This window comes from Thalia democratica, chromosome 4 (genome assembly GCF_965202585.1).
Source record: "Thalia democratica chromosome 4, ktThaDemo2.hap1.1, whole genome shotgun sequence".
Taxonomy (NCBI): Eukaryota; Metazoa; Chordata; class Thaliacea; order Salpida; family Salpidae; genus Thalia; species Thalia democratica.
In genome coordinates this window covers 47086875-47107022 of record NC_139168.1, presented here as the reverse complement: position 1 = coordinate 47107022, position 20148 = coordinate 47086875, and the positions used below count along the sequence as shown (strand labels likewise).

The following is a 20148-nucleotide window of genomic DNA, read 5'->3' as shown; positions in this document are numbered from 1 at the left end:
AATTGTTCGGTTTAAAAACAAAAACATTTTTAATGAACTTGAGTATTCTTTTGAAATATTTTTTTATCATAACTCTTTACTGGTATCTACTGGTCACAACTTATTACTTTTAAAACAATAAAAACATATTTTTCTTCATATTTAGAGTATACTGAATTTCAAAAAGTAGTTTATTTTATTTTTTTCATTTGTAGGTTTTAGTAACATTTAATACTAAACTTTGTTATAAAACTTTAAAACAGATGCTTCTAATATTTTTTTCTTACTGTAAACAATTTTTTACTTCTTTCTTTCATCCAAAGTGTGTTTTTCATATTCATAGTTCTTTGGCTGTTTAGTTTTAAAATTATGTTTTATAGTTAGCAACTTTAAATTTTAATGTAAATGTAACAATATGAGGTTTTATTGTTAGGTTTTTTTATTTAATAAAGGGAGTATTTTAACATTTTTAGCACGTAAGCTAGACAAATGTTTCTTTCTTCTTTACTAAAATGGTTAACTGTTTCTTCAAATCGAGTTGACAAACTGAAAGTAATACTTTCTAACTACTGTCGGAACTTCTATGTCTTTTATGTTTATGATGGTGTTTATGGTGGTGTTTATGATGGTGTTTAGGTTTCGTTTTTTTATTTAATATTGCGTTTATAGCTTTTGAAAAAGGCCTTGTAACACGATTTGTAGATTTAGTAAACTTTCTACTTAATTTATAAGTCGGCTCTGGTTCTGATTGACTTTCTGACTGAGTTTGTATCTGACTTTCTGACTTTTTTGTTACAATGCTTGAGTACGACTGGTTTGATGTTTTCTAAAAATACTTATTTTTACATTTTAGCCCGTAAGGAATTTTTTCTTAAGTATAATTTTGTAGTTTTTAAATTTGAACAAAAATTGTTTTAACAAAGATTAAAAATTCAAATTACTCCGTCATAAGTTCTAGTCCTTTCATATGGTTGAGAATTTTCTTCTTCACTTTCATATCTCTGTGATTGATATGTATCTTTACTTTGATTAGTTCTTGAAGAGTTTGAGTCCTACAAATTTGCAGTTAAAACTTTTGTGAAACTTTTGTTCGGTTAAATATTTTTTATTTAGCAACCATTACTGATTAAACTTTTTATTTTTTGGTGTTGATAATAAAATTTTTTTTTCACTTGACGTATTTTGATAAAATCAAATATGTTGTTTAAAAAAAATAAATTTTAAACTAATTGAAAGCCTTAATTGCAAACTTATTAAGAAAAATTTTATTTTAGTAACAAGTCAAGTTTGAAAAAAATTCTCTTTAAATAAAGCAAAAGAAATGACTGTAATAACTAAAAGTAATTATTTATTCAGATATGTGAATTTAGATTTCCAAATTCAAATATCCTTAAACTTTATTTTTTACTACCAAAACATTTTTAAGATTAGTACTTGGTAATCATTGAAACTTCTTTTATAGTCTTCTGGTTCTGGTGTATAAGAGTCTCTTTTTGTGCTATCTCTACGTAATCTAAGCTCTAAAATATCTATTTTTTCGCTAATCCTTTCGATTTCATTTCTTAGTTCTAACTCAGTTCTCATTCGAGCGTTTGATTGAACTTCTGATTTAATTTTTAACTCGTTTTTTAAGTGGTTTAAGTGTTCTTCATTTTCTTTTATTTTAAGTTGAATATCTGTGTGCAAAAATTTTAAAACACTAATTTAAACTTTGACTATTGATTTTTTTTTAGTTCTTGTTTTTTGTGTGGTGTACAACTCGATGACCGAGAGGTCTTTTCGTGTACCCAGGTTTTTAGCCCAAAACTTTTTTGAGCATATTTGTTTTTTTTTTCAATTTACTAACTACATATATGTAAACTTTATTTCTTTCCGTGGCTACTTCTCATAAATATTGTATTAGTAAACTTTCAAAATTTTTAATAACTAAAGATATGTATAAAAACTTAATCATTTTTCAAACTTTTAGAACACAAAATTAATTCTTTCCCTTAAGGAATTATCTTAAGTATACAAAATATTAATTTTATTTTTATCTGTTATCTTAAAGTAATTTAAATTACTATTATACGTAAATCTAACTTTATACCTTTAGTTTTCAGAATTTTTTTCAAATTATTTGTAGTAAGTATGCTTGACTAAAATTTTATTCTAATCTATTTACTGCTATAATTGTTCACACTTTTATCACTTCTTTATATTTTATAGTATCAATATCGTTACAGTTTCTATACTTTTAAATTAATCATAATTTGTCAGTGGAAACTTTAACGAACCTGAAATTGTTTTTCTTATATCAGTAACATTTGTAGACATTACTTTCTCCCAGTCAGTAAACGTCTTTAAATTCTCACAAAGTTCATTTCTCAAATTTGATTCTAATTGAGAAAATTTAGAGTCTATGCTACCTTCTAATTTAAAAATTGTCGAAGTCAATAAACTGGATTTTCTTTCATTTTCTTCTCGGTTTGTTGCTATTTTGTTATCAATTTTTTCAATAGATGATTGTATCTATCCAATTTTTATGTTTGAAATTTAATTGAAAATCAAAAATAACAACATAATTTTTAAAGTCACATTCAAAAGTTTTGAATAAAAACTAATAGTTAAAGTTTGTTGAACTTTGTTATTTTATAATCTAAAATTTATTATAGTTAAATAAAAATAAAAAGAAAACTTTAACTTTATTAACTTTTAGATGTAATTAGTTTTAGAAAACAACAGTTTTTCGAAAACAGTTTTCAAGGTTAATGTCAAACGTATTCTATCAACTTAAATGGTTTAGGTATATTATAAAAACATTTATAAATTTATTGCAACTTTAATAAAACAAGACAACTAAACTTGTTTGATCAAATATACACAGTTATATAAAATAATTGTATAATGTACAGTTTATATTAATAAAAGCATATTTATAAGCACACATACAGTATTTTTAAACTTATTGTAATGTAGTATTCTTTCAGACAAAAATTTGAGAATTCCTTTTGCTTTTTAAATTACTTCAAAAATACAATCCAACTTGAAAATTTTTTAAATTCAAACGGTTTAAAACTTTGTTCTACTAACCTACTTCAAATATGTTCATTAAGAACTGTGTTTTAAAATTGTTAACTATTTTAGACTTGAAAATTTCTAACTATTTTTCTGATTTATTTTTTAACACCTAGTTTTAAAAACACAAAAAAATGTATACGGATCTAAAAAATTAACATACTTTTACTATTTTGGTTTAAAACTTGTATATAAAAGCATTGACACGCATACAAAATTAAGAATCAAAAAAGCATAGATAAGCCTTTAAACCAAGGTTTCCCAATTTATTTTTTTTCAAGTTGGCCCCTTTGAAGAAGTTGAAAAGGCTTTTGCCCCCTCCAACAAGACTACCATTTAAAACACCTAAGACCCGTTTTTTTTTTTGCTCTTCATCTGCAACTCAAGAATATCTAGTGTAAGTTTCAAAATTACTAATAAATACACCTAAGACCTTTTTTTTTGCTCTTAATCTGCAACTCAAGAATATCTACTGTAAGTTTCAAAACTTTAAAATCGACTAAAATTTTAAAATTTCCCCCCGTTTCACCCCTTTACTAATTATTGCCCAAAGACTTACTAAAACCGCCCCTAGGGGGTCGGTACCGCCCACTTTGGGAAACCCTGCTCTAAACTTTACTAGCAACATTTGATATCTTTTTTTAAACACTTTAAAACTAATAAAACTTTACCTCCTTTAATACATCTTTTTTAGTGTTTTTTAATTGAAAAAAAACTATTTCAAGTTGGTTATCAATTTTAGAAATATCTTTTTTTAAATCTTCATTCAAACTTGAAAAGTTTTCAGTTGTTTCTTCAGACAACTCTTCTCTTTTTTTAATTTCGGCTAATAAAACTTTTTCTACAGCTTTTCTTTGAAATTTATACAAATTAAAAATGCTATAAAAATATTTTTTTACATATATTTAAATAAAGTTTTTACATAAATAAAATACTAAATATCCTTAAACTTTAACTGTAATTCAAAATACTAGTTTCAGAGTTTTAAAAGCTCTATGATTTTTTTAGAGTAGCATTTGTTACATTATTTCCAACTTTACTTAACAAAAAGGAAAAATTTATAAGCAAAAATAAGTAGTTTTCTTGCACAAGCTAGTTTCAAAAACTTATAAAACTAAACAGTAAACTTTAAATAGAAAAACTATAACTAAAAAACCTCTTAATTTTTTTTTATTAACCTTTCATTTGTAAGCCTGCTACCTATAGTATCAACTCTTTCTTCAATGCTTTTAACCATTGAGGACTGCTTAAATGCTTCATTTTTGATTTTTTCTTGTACACTTTGCAGAACGTCTCGAATCGTGTTTTTAATTAAGTCTAGTCTGTAAATATAGATAATCTAATTAAATTAGGAAAATATGTGAAAAATGGTTTATATTTAACTCTTTTATAATTTAAGAAAAAAATCAAATAAGAAATAACTAAATAAATATTCTGATTCTATAACTAAGATAATTTTTACTGCAATTAATCAGATAGATTTTTTATTTTAAAATACCTTTTTTCAATTTGTATATTCATTGCTCTAATAACTTGGTTTGACTTAATCTCATGCGTTTTCAGATCGTTTTCGACATGATTAAGTTTGCTATTGGCTTCACTTAACAACGATTCTTGTTTTGTAAGCTTCATTTTAAACTCTTCTGACATACTCTTAAGTACATATTAGTATAAATATATATATACATTAAGATAAAGAAAAAGTTGTTGTTTAACCACTGGGTTTATGTAGTGATCTTAACACTGACTAATAACTAATCCAATAAAATATTTATTCATTTTTTAGGTTTTGAAAATAATTGACAAATGTTGTTCCTAATTTTTAATATTTATAACAATAAGTAAAAAAATACTGTTTTCAAGCAAAATAAATTCAGTTTTATAATACCAACTAAACTTAATATACTAAATGTGGTAAAAAATAAGTTACGAAAAGTCAGTTTCATACTTCTAAAATACTTTCGTTTTCTTTTTTTTCTTCGTTTAAAGTTTTTTGAGTATCTTTGTTTTTCTGATTGACACTTTCTAATTGACTCGAAACGTATTGTGCTAGGCTTCTATGTAAACATTCTAATGCATTTAGCTTAATGTTCACCTAGAACATTTTTGCTTTCCTGCTTATTGTAACTTTTGCTTCTAGTTTTATTTAAACCAGTTAATATTTAACTTAACATAGCTTCCTTTTTTTACGCATAGAAAATTAAGTATTGACTTTCGAACATTTGATAGTATATAACTACTTTCGTTATAAAAAAAATGTTTATTAAGAATATCAAATATTATTTATATCAAATTAGTAAATAAGTGTAGCTTTTTATCTCTTATAACAACAGCAGCTATTTGACTATGAAGATACTAAAAATGTACAAAATATACTACGCACAATACAGTTAGTTTAACTTTTTCATCTTACTAAATGTAAAATTTTTAGTTTTAGTTAAAGAGAATTAATTCATAACATTACTTGTTGTGAGTTGTTTCCTATTGTATTACTTAAGTTTGAAAAGTTTTGTGAAAGGGTTGAAACTGCTTGTTGACCTTCAATGTGCTTTGACTCAACAAAATGTCTAGTTTTAAATTTTACTGTTACTTTTTCTAAACATATAAATTTATTAATTCTAGACTTTTTTATCATAAAATAATGATACAAGTTGTATCAAAAAGTAAATATCTAACTCAATTTTTACTAATTAACTTAAAACGAATATATCTCTCACCTCAAGTTATCTAGATCTTGTTGAGATCTGAAGCTTGCTTCACTTTTAAGTCTAGTTAAATCTACTAATTGTAATATATCATTTTCGTTTTTCTTTTTGGTTATTAAGAGCTCCTTTTTTATTTGATTTAAATCTGAATTCTAGAAAGAAAATTCAAAGTTATAAAACTAAAGTTTTATAAACTATTCCTCTGTTTTGTATTGTCTTTTAAACAAATTTAGTAAGTTAACTTCAAGTAAATTAACATAAAAATATATAAACGTGTGTAAAAGCAACTAGTTTACAAATTAAATTAGCTGGCGATAAAAAAAAAAGTTGAAACGAAACCTTATAAAATCTTATTAATTAAAATTGTAAATAAGTGATTATGATGTAAACTAAAACTTTGCAGAAAGCGTCAGATTATTAAAGTGTAGTATAATAAAGTACTAGTCTTGTTGTTTTCACGGGTCTTGATTGTTTAACCTTTAGAGTTTGGCGTCAGATTGTGATTATTTCGTTACATACAAATATTTTTTTAATACATTTTTATATAAATCGATTTATAACACTTTACACTAAGCAACTAAAAGATATTTCGGCTTAATATTTTGTGTACGAAAGAAGTGACAAACATTTTGTTTTGTAAATGAAAATAAACTAACTAGCCTGTATATTAAATTTATCGTTTAGTTTGCAAATATCATCCAGTTGTTTTTCAAAATAGCGTTCTTTTTCAATCAGTTTATCCTCTACATTTTGCAATTTGCTATTTAACTTTCCCACTTTAGAAACTACTATATCTTGCAAATCGTCGCCATCTCGGTGAGCATTTTTTAGTGACTGTTTAGAGAATAAACGTTCAGATTAAGTTTACATGTGTGGAAAATTTACGAAAGAACTTTTTTTAAACTTTAAAGGGTAGTTTTTACGTTTTTACTTAATAATAAACGACTATATTTAAACTGTTTAACTTATTTTATTTTGTGAGGAGGATGTGATATTCTTGTAACGTTTTTACCTGTTGTATAATTTCCATACTTGCATGCATGCCTTTTGTGTTTCGGTTCTCAATTTTAAGTTTTTCTTCAGCCCTCTGAACGCGGATGAAAAGATCACTTATAAGCTGGTTACTTTCATCGACCATCAACATCAAGCTTTGTAATCCCTCCAATCTTCTGTCTTCCTAAACAATTGTTTTCAGTTGCGTTTTACAAACTATATCAATAATGGTTATTAAATAAAAAAGTGTTATTTGTTATATTTGAATTCTTACCTCTTCATTTAATAACTGGTTGTTTTCTTCTCGAGCTTGAACTTGACTTAAGTAGTTATTTTTGTTGAGATATTGCACAGCAGACGGGTAAAGTGTTTGTTTTCTAAAGTATGATTACCTTTAACTATAATACATTTAATTACAGCAAATGTCCTACATTATTGGTTTTAGCTAATTAAAAGTTTATTTTCGTATTTAAGACAACTTTCAGATGTAATTTACGTTTATAGATATATTACACTTGCATTGTATGATTTTACAGTCAAAGCTAACTGTCTGTTTATTACACTAGTGCGTTTATATTAAGAACCGTTTTGAAATACTAAGTTATATCAAGGATATAAAGTTTAACTGTTAAAAATTATTTGTTGTGTTTTTTGAACGTTGACTTAAATAATACTTGTGGTAGTGTTGTTTTAAATTAGTAAGACTTTATAGTATGTTTTGAAGTTGTAAATAGTTGTGGTTGTATTTTTATAATATAAAAGTTTATCAAACTACTGCTGCTGTAGTGTTAACAATAAGTTAATACCTTCAGCTTATAAGACTCGTTTTACCTTTCTTGTAGGACTGGAAGCTAAATTACAGCTTTTTTTACAGAAGAATAAACTTAAAGGAACATAAGTACTACAACGGATAAAATATAAAGTCGAAGATGAATATGTATATTATCTTAATATAAGTCTTAAGTATAAGTAAACAAAATAATAACTAAAACTAGTTACAATATATATTAAACTAAAATTAGAATGTACATTAATCATAAACAACATTAATTTATAAATGTTAGTTAAATAAGCTTACATAGGTTACACAATAGTTGTGATGTAAAATTTATAAGCTTCTAAAATAAAGTTTTTAAATGAATTCTTTTTTTGATTAATTTAAATACCTCTTTTGAAGTACTTATGTGTTTATCAGAACTCAGTGGAACTGTTCTGTTTAACACAGAAAAACATGCGTCAGTTTCATTAAAGCAAGCATTTCTTAAAATGTTGTTATCTAAAAACTATAACTTTACTTGACTACAATGCAAATAAAAAAATTTTTATTAATTCAAGTAAATATCGTTTTTTTTTTCAAATTTTGTATTTTTCTAAATTACGATTCAATTCGAATACAAATTAAGTATCAAAAAAACTAAAGTTAATTGGTAGTTACTTTTTTTTTGTAAATAAAATTACCCGTAGTTTTTTGAGGTTATAGCTGGGATCGGTTCATATCTCGAACTTATAGGAAAGTTGTTTATCTTAGTTCTTTTGTTTATGGAGTTATCAATTTTTTCTATCTTGGCAGTATTTTCTACATCAATTAATCCAGGTACAGCATCTAGCTTTTTTCGAGAAGATAAACTCATACTTCGCTTTAAAAAGTTTTCGCTTAAAGTTAAACAAAATTATTGGTTATTAAAATTCTTTTAACGTACAACACAAAATACCAACTACATATATCTAGTTATAAAATATAATATTTTTTTAATTTAGCTTTTTGATTAAAATAGTGTAATTCAAAAATAATCATATTTTAATTTTATAGTTACGTCATCTTATTTATATCATAACTTAATGTTTTTGTTACAACTTTTTTATAAGTTTGTTAACTAAAATTAATGTTTGTTTGTTTGTTTTGTTCGTGTGTAATTGTCCGGAACGTTAAAAAAAGTAAGTTTTGTATAGCTAGATTTAATAACTATTAAGTTTTATATAAAAACATTTTTAATTCGTTTATACTTCAAACAAAAAGATTAAATATAAAAAAATTAAACACTAAGCTTAAACATTTGTATAACATAATAACTATAAAGCTGTTTTTTATTCATAAATGTAATGATTTATACTTACTATACTACTAACAATAAATTTTAAAGTAAACAGTGTACAGTAAGCTAAATAGTACAAGTGGCACTTATCTATAGCTGAATAGACTGCAAAACTTTCTCTTTTCGATACGAATAAACGGAAAGATCTTTCATATTTTAAAACTTGTTTCATTTGTTTTGTTTTAAATTCTCGAAGCTAATTTTTCATAATAACTGCTTAGATGGTATACTTCTAGTTTATTTCAAGAGTAACAATCAAAGTTCTCAACTTGAATCCAAGGGGAAAGTTGCAAGTTTATTAATACACGAATTTATTCATAAAACAATGTTTCATTGAGTTAATCAATGAGATTAGTAAAAACCTCAGTAAAAATTAAAAAATATCTTGACGTAGAATTCTATTCTAATAAGATTTTTTTCGTAATTGAGGATCTTATTAATCTCATTGATTAACTTAGTGAAACATTTTTTTATAAAAAAATTGTGAACTGATAACTTTTTATAATCTTGTATAATTTATTTTACTCTAGTCTTGAAGTCATCTAAAAACTTATTTAGTATTTTTAAAAAGTATGAACATTTTTAAAAGTAAAATAATTTATCAAAAGATTAGTTAGATCAAGGTTTTTGGAACTATAATATTTTTTTCTAGTTATTTTTAGACTTCTACTTTTTCATTTAATACTTTATTATGTGTAGATATCAGTTATTTAAACGCTTGCTACTACTCATAATATAATCTTAATACAATAAGTAGAGAAGTTTAATAAAATACAGCTAACTTTCAATAAACTTAAGTTTAACTTCAAAATACTTTATAAGATACTTTTTTATACATAATGAAACTGTTTCAAGCTTTAAGATGTTTTTTTGTTACGTTTTTCAAAAATCTATTTTATTAGTTTCTTATAATTGCGTTTCACATAATCTTTGGCAAAATAAATTTAACTGTTAAATTATATGAATCAAAGAATATCTGTACTATTTATTCTGAATAGCAAAACACGTTTGATTTTTTCTCATTTACCATTTAAGAATAACGTTGTAGACTTACTTTAGATAAAATTCCTGGCTTTAGTTTTTTTGTTTTTTGAAAAATTGTACGAATTCTAAACTAAAAACAAAACCTTTAACACCTTTCTTTAAATTTTTCCCAATGGAGAATGGCAATAATACATTTTGTAATTTGTTAGACTTCATTATACTAAATTAAATTTTTACACTGTAAAATTTTATGAAAACTTTTTTTTTAATTTTCTGTAATTTCATATTAGTTTTCGTTGATTTTAAGATTTATATAAAAAATTAAGAAGTACCTCCGAGACACTTTCTTTGAATCGTTATAAACTCCGCACAATGTATTTTTTAGATAATTGCCTAATGTTAAACAATTTTCTGCTGAAAACTCCAAGGTTGCATTTTTTATAAAGTTTACATTAGGGTTGTTTTCAAAAATTAAAAAAAATAGCCTCTATGTTGATTTTTTTAAGTCAGCCAAAATTTTGCACAAGATGTTTTTGTGATGATTGCCACATGTGAAGCACTTCTTAGCTGAAAACTCAAAGATAGCATTTTTAAAAGCACCTAGTACCCATATAATTTTACTAAAAAATATAAAAACAATTTAATTCAATTTATAAACAGCCTAAATGTAAACTTTCATTACTAAACAGAAAATGACAAATGTGTTCAAAACGGCATTTAGTTTTACAAACTATTCAACTTCATATGAAAACAAACTCAGTTACCCAGAAAAAAATGACTCAACCGACGATTTCTACAAAAAAAGAATTGATGATTTTGAAGCTGAAGTTAAATCCCTTAGAAAAGTAAATATTTTTATGGTTTTAGAAATCGTTAAGTGTAATGCGCATTGTAAATAACTTGTTTAACTGTAATATTTGTTTGATATTTAACTTTTTGATATATACCTTGTAAACCAAAATAAAACTGTATTTATAGCGGTTGAACATGATGGAAAAAGAGTCAAAATTGGATGTAGCACAAAAAACGTTAATCAAAAACTTTTCATCTAATTGTCTTTCTACGCATGCTTTTTCTGTTTCAAAGAAAACTGCTCCTTCGCGCACACTTCAGGAAGTGACGGCAAAGCTCAAACTCGAATACAAAAGATCAGAGACACCGCTTTTGTACAAACCTTCAGACGAGGAACACGAGGCTGTGTACATTGACACGTCGAGCGTCAGAAGTGTGACAAAATGGTTGGACACTAACAAACTGTGGACGAGTAAAAGACAAAGCTTGGAATCGCTAAACCACGAAAGTTGCTCGTTCAGGAGCAAAAACTCCGCCTTCAAAGAGTTTGGCGATTCTAAGAGAATTCATCGGAAGAAAAGTGTGAACAGAATGCCGAAAATAAACATGTATGGTGAAAATCAAATATCCTCAGACTTTTTCAAAACAAATAACTAAACTGGTTGTTTTTAATCAGTAATAAATTACTTTGTGTAATAATTTAGTTTAAGTTTTCAGTATTGAAAAAACTCTGAGTTACGTAGTTGCTTAACTTTAAATGCTTTCTTAGAACTAATTTAAACGAAAAAGTTTTTGAACTGCTTATGTTTTAAATGTACGATATTTATCAAATCTTCAAAAATTACTTAAACAATTTCTTACTTTCATCATAAATGAACAAATTTTATTTTTGTATTTTTATAATAAATTACTTTACTAAGTTTAAGCTAACTTTTAAACTTTTTTAGCGCTCAAACTTATATTTGAATTACAAAAGTATCAGTATCCTAAATTTGGTTATATTAAACCAAGTTTTTGATGAAAACACTGCTCAATTCATTTTTATAGAAATTAATTATTTTTTAGTACTCAAAAAAGTTTTTATGGTAACTTAATTAACTTTACACAACTTTTAAATAAGAATCATGTTTTATTTCAATATTTAAATACTAAAAATGCGGTTTTACCATATATTTTTTAAATTATGTTATAATAATAGTTCTACCTTTAATTTGAAAAACGAATATACTTGGTGGATGTCATAAATTTTCATCAGTTGTTAGGTAATAACATTGTTTTTAAGTCATAGTATACGATTTTTAAAATTAAATAATGATGAATTCTTTTATGGTTACCCTAACTATCTGTCTTTTTTACAGAAACATCTCTTTAAACAAATAAAATAAGTTTCAGGGTTGCTACAGATCCACAGATCGAGCTGAAAACATTTCCTGACTCAAATTCTTAATAAAAAACAATTCAAAAGTGTATAACCAAATACTTGAGAGATTTTAATTTATTCTAAAAGTTCAACAAGACCATTAAAAACAATATCAAAAGCAAAAAAAAAAAATTTTTAGTAAATAACTTTGGCAAATACAATTTTATTGATGATAAACTTTGTTATTTAGATCTGTTTATATCGAATTTCCTTCCTTTTTTTCAAAAACTTTCATTTTTCTTGATTTTTGTCATTTTTCCTAACTGTGCGGCAACCTTGTAGTTTTATTAATCAAACCGTTTTGCATTTATTGAGTAATTTTTCTTAAAAAACTGTTAACTAACTTACGTTCTTTTTTTCCAAAATCCAAGTAAAATCTGCGTTTAAACCATTGCGTTTAAATATAAAAATGAAGTTGAACTATCATAGTTTATAGGAAATATATTTATCAACCAGCACTTGTATCAATAAACTACATATGTCACAGTTCTTAATCTTTTTTTCGTTTGTTATCCCTTTTTGGAAGATTTTACCAAATTTATCCCCAATATACAAATTAGTAACTATTTTGAGGAAAAATAATATACTTTTAGAACTTAAAGCTTATTAAATCTTAAAAACACTAAAATATAAAGAGTTTATTTAACTTCTAAAATTTACAGTTAAATATTAACTTATAATTTAAAATAACAATTAAAAACATTCATTTACATAACTTGTAATAAAGAAAATTTACCCCCTAAAACAAGGTAATTTACCCCCAAAGGTAAATTTCTCCCAGTCCCTAATCGCTGATTTAAGTCAATGTGCAGTTCTACTCTGTTGAATATTTTTTACAAATATCTTCAAAACTTGTTATACTATTTTATATACACTTGTTCTTAATTTTATATGTAATTATGAAGTCAGTTGCATCTTAAACTCAATACACGAATTCGAACAATTTTCTTCAGCATTTTTAATTTTTAAATATGCTAGTATGTTATTCAATAGCATGATTATTTTGTGTTTATGGTATGAAATAATACTAGTTATAATCTTTAAATCGATCGGTGTAAGTTTAAACTAATGTACAATTGTAAGATTACCTTATTTATTTTTTTTGATTTAGTCAACTTTTTTTTATAGGTTTTATAAATTTTTTTAGTTGAAATAAAAAGTATTATACATATTTATAATTTATCTTATACATTATCTATAGATATATTTTCTTTCCACAGTAACACTATACGTCAAAATATATTTGTAATAATAGTTGTTAATGAACAACGACCGTATCAGAGATGTATTGAAAGTTATCTTCACAAAAGAAGATGTTAAAAATTTGTATAAGTATTTGTTATTAAGAAAAAAAACTCTTCATAAAAGATATTTTAAAAACAAAGCTAAAATTATATTGAATTGTAAACTGTTGATTTGAAAAAAAAAAATTTAAGATCTACTCAAGCCTTACAATAGATTATAAATACTTTTGTAAACTTTAAAATAAATCAAACAACCAAGCTGTAAAATTTTTCAGCAACTGTAATCTGTCATCAAAACTCATTATAGTAATACATATTTAAAATACTTGTAGTTTTAGCTGGCTCAACAAGCACAAATTGTTGTTAAGAATTACCTAACTTTCTTATAACCCCGAATGTTTGGTGAAAAGCATGTTTGTAATAAATTTTAGTTCAAAAATAAAACTAAGCTTCATAAAGAAATCACTAAACTAAATTTAAATAAGTCAAACTTTGTAAAATTTTAAAGTTAAATTTTTAATGTTGTGTATGCAAACAATGTGTACTTCAACTTTATTTTCTTACTTTAATAAACGTTTCTGAGCTTTGAAGTCTTATTTATCACTTCGTTTTTTAGATTTTTTGCTGTGAGAACTTTTTTTATTATTACTATTAGAACCTTTTTTATTGGTACTTTCGTTTCTTGAACTTTCTATTTCATTTACGTCCTCCAAATCATCTCCGTATTTGTTTTGAAGATGATCTGACACAATCTCATCTTTTAATATGTGCGCTGATTGGGATACGCAGTCGCAAGTTACAAATCCGTTGCCGTGTACAGTGAATTCGAAGAAACTGCCGCCGTTACAACTATAGCTGAAGCATCCACCTAACGGAAGTTGCAAGGCTCTATGAACAAACCACCTGTGTAGATTTGGATGGCCCACGTAAACCTCGATCGGTATAGTAGAGTGTTCCGTCTCGTTGTACGGCATTTGTGGTCTAAAAAAAAAATTTCGATAGGCTGCTTCGGCCAGGGCGCTACTTTTGAAATAGCCAGACAACCTTTTATACGGGTCAGTTTCTATGTCTCTGTTCGATTGCAACGGTTTACACTCGCCGCTACAATCAGTTAGATCGATGTCTGGAACATTTTTGACGTCATTGTCTGACAAAAACCGATGAATTTCTCCAGCGGATTGGACCGCTCTTTTGTACGTTGATGAGTTCAGAACACGGATGTGGCAATTTTTATGTTGCACAAGTTCCAGTATACGTTTAGCGGAACTTTTCATTTCCATTATGCCTGCGCTTGTTAGTCTATCTCCAAGAGGTCCATTTTTTTTGTATTCGCCGTGGTTTATGAAAATCAGTTTCCGTTTTAAATTTAAATTGTTATTTGTGTGTTCTCTATCATCCCAGTTTGATATCCACGGAGCTGCGTGACAATTTCGAAAAATATTCAATTTAGTTAAATTTAAATTTCCTATAGAGTCTTTATAAACTATCTTTGAACTAAAAGTGGAAGCAAAAACACTTGTACCAATCAGAAAAATTCTTTTAAACATTTGAAAGATTCTAAAAAAAATCAACATTTTTATTGTTGAATAAAACTACTAAAACGCATGTTTCAATATTATTTTAATTCTAAACGCATAATGTTATCTATAGATTTTAAACAAATTACTCAAGTACAAAAGTAGTTGTCATCAAAAATATGATTTTAGACGACTAATTTTAGTCTACTAAGCTTTTCGGTTTAAGGTATTATTATTAAAGTTAGACTGCAAAATTTACTAAAACTTATAAATAGTTTAAGCATAACAAAAAGTTAAAGAGAAGCTAATAATTTTTTTTTAATATATATTTCTTTATAAAAACTTCATATTATATTAAACTAGCACAAAATTTATAAAAAAAATAAAATTTTCAATATAAACGCATATATTTATAATTCAATATAAGTAACGGTTTATGAAAACTAATTGTTACATTTCTTTATTTATAACAAGGAACTATATCTATATTATATTTAGTTAATTTTGTACTTTTTATAAAATTACAATATAGCTAAGTACATTTTCAGATGATGTTACTCATAACACCCACTTGATTTTTCCCCTTAAATATATGTGATACTTCGCCTACAGTATCGCAAACAACATTACCATCAGAGTAGATTGTAAATTCGTTAAAAGAGCCAAAACTGTTACTAAACCGAAGATATGCTTCAAGTGGTAGCTGCAATGCTCTTAACATTAGCCATCGATGCAAGTTAGAATGACCTATATAAATGTCAAGAACGTTTTCTTGTAAGTTACTTTTGTATAAAGGACGGAAGAAAGTATCACGAAAAACTGATTCAGCAATAGCTGCACTCTCGTATACATTTTGAAGTGAAGGCTTAGGTACACCAGAGCTGGCTAAAAGAGGCTCTTTTATATTGGGTAAGCACTCATTGCTGGGTGGATAGGTTAAACATTTTGTAAAACTGATGTCTTTCATCTGTAAAACTTTCTCAACTATTACTCGGCTTTCTACAGCTTCTAATGATGAAGAACATTGCACAATTCTTACATTGTAGTTTTTTGCTTTGATTATTTCAACAAGTCTGTGAGTGGCGTTTTCTATTTCAGCAACACCTTCGCCAGTTAAAGCATTTTTTATCATAAACCCATTATCTTTGTTAGAAAATTTTCCGTGCCTAACAAATATAAGTTTTCTCTTTTGTGTACCCGAAACTGCTTTGTAAGTAGATCTTCTATCCCAGTCGTCATACCAATCGGCTGCAAAACATGTGGCAGGTTCCAAAAACTTTTTCTCTTTCAAACTCTTATTGTCATACCAAACTTTAATTTGCCTACCTACTACAACTAAGCCTAAAAACTTTGAGAGTTTGAAAAAAGTCATTGCAAATAAAACTTTCTGTTAAAAATTTGTTATCAAAACTTGTGTTTTTAAATCAACTTATAAATTAAATAAAAAATTGTCATCTTATTTTTAAACGATAAATTTTGTTTAAAAAACAATAAAAAAGTTATAGCTTATGACTAAATAATGTACAATTTTACTTTTTTTCTTTACACAGAATTAAAAAAATTATAATAATAAATATAAAATCTTTATTTCCATATACTTAAACTGTTACTTAATTAAATTTTTTAATTTGAAACCAAAAAAGTTTTAAAAACAACTTATGTAATTTAAAAAAAAGTGTCTATTAATGTAAAATTTCTGCACAAGCAAATAAGCCTGTATAACCACAACAAGTTAGTAAAGAGTGTTTTACAAAGCATTAAAAACCAAAAAATATAGTCAACTAAAATATTCAAAATACAATTTTTTTTTTAATTAATCGTTTTTTTACAAACAAAAGTGTAAGTTAGTAAAAACAAAAAATAGTAGTTTAATATTATTTTACACAGTTTTCTTATTAGTAAAAAATTACAATAAGTTAACTTACATTCTACAGCTTAATTTTTGATTTACTATTTTAAAATAATAAAATAACTTACTACGACCTTGAAAATAATAAGCTAAAGAACAAACTTATACTTAACACAAGAAAGATAATATTTTGGTCATAAAACAGCTTTTTGATACATTAAGTTATAGTAGGTTTCAACAGCTTGTATTCTCATCTTCTTCTTTGATTACTTTAAGATTGTGTCGCTTCAAAGATTTTCTTGATTTTTTATTACTTGATTTAAAACTTTGACTATCGTTTAAAATTTTATTATCATCATCAAAAGATAGAATATTACTATCATCACTAATATTATGTCTTAGTACCATACTAACATCATCATTTACATCATTCCTTGGGAACCCTTCCTTAGATGATGTAGAGCTTCTAGTCCCTTTACGTTTTTTCTTTTCTTTTAATTGTATTTTAGCATTTCCAATATGTAAATGACTGTTTTCATTTATTGAATCACACAATATTGTCCCATCTTCATATATAGTAAACTCTGTAAATCCGCCAGAATCAAACCTTCCATAGGCTTCTAAAGGTAACTGCAAAGCTCTACAAATAAGCCATTTATTAATTTCAGCATCTCCACAATATAATTCAATGTTTTTGTTTTTATTTCCAACTTGACTGTTACTTTGATTACTTAAATGTTTTATTTTTCGATAAAAAATGTCTCTGAATATAACTTCTAGATGAGAGTTATTTTTAAAAACTTCAGATTGACTTGTTTGTTTATTATAAGAAATACAGTTTTCATGATTTGGAGGAGCTTTAGGATGAAAACTAGCTGATTCAATACTTTTATTATAAAATGAAGACCACATTATCCGATCAGGTAAATCTACATTAAGGTCATTAATGTCATCAACAAGCAATTGAATGTCAGCTTCTGCAGTTACATAACTACTGTTTTTTACTGAAGATGTTAGCTGAACTATTTTATAATTGCGCTTTTTAACTAGTTCCTCTAATCTAAGAGCAGTGTTACTTATTATTTTCTTGTCATTTTCAAATTGTGAACTATTAATAAAGAGAAGCTTGCGTGTACAACCTGATGGATTTAGATAGTTTAATCTTCTATCATCCCAATTCAAGTCCCATTGTGAAGCATTAACTTTAGGTATACAAAGACTGTTAGTGTACTTTAAATAAATACTTGTTGTGGTAATTGCAAATGCATTAAACACTTTAAAACTATGAACTAACATAATGAAATGAGCCTGTTTTTTAATAAATATTATAATAGTTTTCTATTTCATATGTTCAACATATTTAGAAATATTAACAAAAAGTAAACTCATTAGTCTTAGTACTTTTTATTCAATATACTTAGATGGTTATTTACTATGAATGTTTTATTTTATAGCTTCTCTACAAATAAAAATAAAAATTTACAAATGTCTTATTTCTGAAACCTGAATATTTATTTATACAAGTATCTCTTGTACACAGTGGGCTAATAAAGGGGGTCAAGCGGCTATTGATTTTTCTGATGACTAGAAAATTAAACCAAGTGTTATAAAAAGTTATATAGAACTGGATTTCTTGTACTTAAAACCGCTTTGTTTCTTTTCTACTTTAAGGATTTTATATGAACGTAAGTTTGTATCTTACAAGTCTATGCTATTTTAGTTCAAAGAATTTCATGTTTTTTCTCAAAAATGACTTGCTTTAATTTACACAAAATACCTAAAACACTCTTTTTTTTCTAATGAATATATCATTTTTCTTAAACGAGGTATAATGTTTATAAAATAATAAGATAATTTGTAAAAAATTAAATTTATAATTTTTCCTATACTTTTAAATGTTTTTTCTTTTTCAAAAGTACATAGGTATCAAAATATTTTTTGAAAACACCTAAGAAACTTTTGTGCCTTAGAACAGAACTTTCTGTGAATTTGTCTAAATTTTCTTTTATATGTGCTTTAGCTTGATAAGAATTCTCACGAAGATCCTCAATATACCTTTTAAATGCCTTATAAGCAACCTTATAAGCAACTTCAAGTCTTAAAAACTAAACAACTTATTTTATGCTTTGTGACGTCTATAATATTATAAACAAAAAATATGGTAAAAAATAAATCGTATTTTAGGTATATTTGTATGTCTTAGTTAGGTCCTAATTTTTAGAAAAAATGGTGAAATACATTTTGGTAAATTTTAGTTTATAAAAAATCAAAAACTGTTGAGAAACTTACCTAACTTTTAAAACACTTGGATCTGAAATAAAAAAGTTCTGAAAGAAAATCCACTTTATCAAATTTAAACATAGAGTAAAAGTTTTATAAAAAATATACAAAAAAGCTTTATTTTTGCTTTTTTTGTCATAATAATTTTTTTTCAATTTTGTTCCAACAGAGTTTTCCAGATATTACAAGGAACATTTCTTGAAAGTTTGAGGTAATTATCTTAGAAAACTTAGAAGGAGATAGAATTTTAGTGATTTCTAGATATTTTCCATTTTAGTTTGCGCCTCTCATAAGGAATCTATTGTAGTCTCCGACTTCAACCGGCTTTATCTTAAAAATTATTTTGAGTTTTAAAAATTTGTAAAAAGCAACTTGTAGCTTTGTTAAAACTTAATAAAATAAGACTTAATTGTGAAAAATGTGATTTACCCCTCCCCATACGCCCTTAACCTTCTCAGATTTATAAGTATGCACGTCTTGTTATTTCAAAAATGACCATGAAAAACATTTGACTGCCTTTATATTTTTTAGGAGAAACGTGTTTCTGTGTCTAAAAGTAAACATTAATTCAGACTTCTTGTTGACACAATTTGGTCCAGATACTAGTATAATGAGAACTTCTTTTAGGCATAATCTGCAGAGCTCAATAGCAGTCTTGGCTTTAGTTTTGATTGCTAGAATTTTCCTAATTATTTCATATATTATTTTGCTGTTGGTAATTTTGTGCTTTGGAAAGTTCTGTGACTTGCTCGTATTTGCAGTAATTTCTTTATGAGGTTTTTAAATTGTTATAGTTTTTTGGGATACCACTCTCTTTTTTAATTGATTAGGACTAAGACCTTAGTTAATTATTTTATTTTGTTTCCTTAATTTTCTTCTCTTTAAAAGACGTGTTTCTTCATATCTACAATTGCAGAAAGAGTCAGTTATGTTTTTCTTTGCTGTCATTAGTGGTTTGTTATGGTTTTTGATTATGTTTGCTGTGATGGGTATACAAGTATTTCTTAGTTTTATATTGATCTTATTAGCAAACATTTTTCTTATTTATTTCTCTCTAAAATATTTTTTGATTTTGTTTATAATTATTTTTTCTACATTAGTACAGACTTACAAAAGAGAGGCTTGAAAAAGTGCAATTGTGTTTTCTTTTTCTTAATGTGCTTTCTGTTAGGATAATTTAACTTGTTTTACTCATTGTTTACTTATTTATAGTGCATCTTATAAAACATTTTTAG

General features: G+C 25.7%; 2 protein-coding genes across 2 annotated transcripts; one reads left to right on the top strand and one right to left on the bottom strand.

Moving 5' to 3' along the window:
• Nucleotides 1–244: 244 nt before the first annotated feature.
• Nucleotides 245–8365, bottom strand: LOC145833402 (uncharacterized). Its single transcript, XM_082940581.1, has 14 exons — nucleotides 8193–8365; nucleotides 7009–7111; nucleotides 6754–6918; nucleotides 6402–6575; nucleotides 5754–5893; nucleotides 5501–5603; nucleotides 4985–5131; nucleotides 4535–4689; nucleotides 4215–4358; nucleotides 3708–3888; nucleotides 2256–2490; nucleotides 1414–1655; nucleotides 921–1031; nucleotides 245–330 (listed from the first exon to the last, which is right to left on the bottom strand). Exons 1-14 carry the CDS (start codon nucleotides 8363–8365, stop codon nucleotides 280–282), a joined length of 2124 nt encoding a protein of 707 aa, XP_082796707.1. The 3' UTR covers nucleotides 245–279.
• Nucleotides 8366–9073: 708 nt separating this feature from the next.
• LOC145833401 (uncharacterized) lies at nucleotides 9074–11260 on the top strand. The gene is made up of 3 exons (XM_082940580.1): nucleotides 9074–9120; nucleotides 10501–10656; nucleotides 10790–11260. Exons 2-3 carry the CDS (start codon nucleotides 10504–10506, stop codon nucleotides 11258–11260), a joined length of 624 nt encoding a protein of 207 aa, XP_082796706.1. The 5' UTR covers nucleotides 9074–9120; nucleotides 10501–10503.
• The last annotated feature ends 8888 nt before the right edge of the window (nucleotides 11261–20148 follow it).

Bases quoted from the DNA above. Each gene is read 5' to 3' on its own strand.
- LOC145833402 (XM_082940581.1), bottom strand. From the start codon at position 8,365: ATGAGTTTATCTTCTCGAAAAAAGCTAGATGCTGTACCTGGATTAATT. The intron at 7,112-8,192 runs GTAATTTTATTT...ATCATACTTTAG, and splicing joins ATAACCTCAAAAAACTACGG to AAAACAAACACTTTACCCGT. The intron at 6,576-6,753 runs GTAAAAACGTTA...TTCTCTAAACAG, and splicing joins GTATGGAAATTATACAACAG to TCACTAAAAAATGCTCACCG.
- LOC145833401 (XM_082940580.1), top strand. From the start codon at position 10,504: ATGACAAATGTGTTCAAAACGGCATTTAGTTTTACAAACTATTCAACT. The intron at 10,657-10,789 runs GTAAATATTTTT...CTGTATTTATAG, and splicing joins AAGTTAAATCCCTTAGAAAA to CGGTTGAACATGATGGAAAA.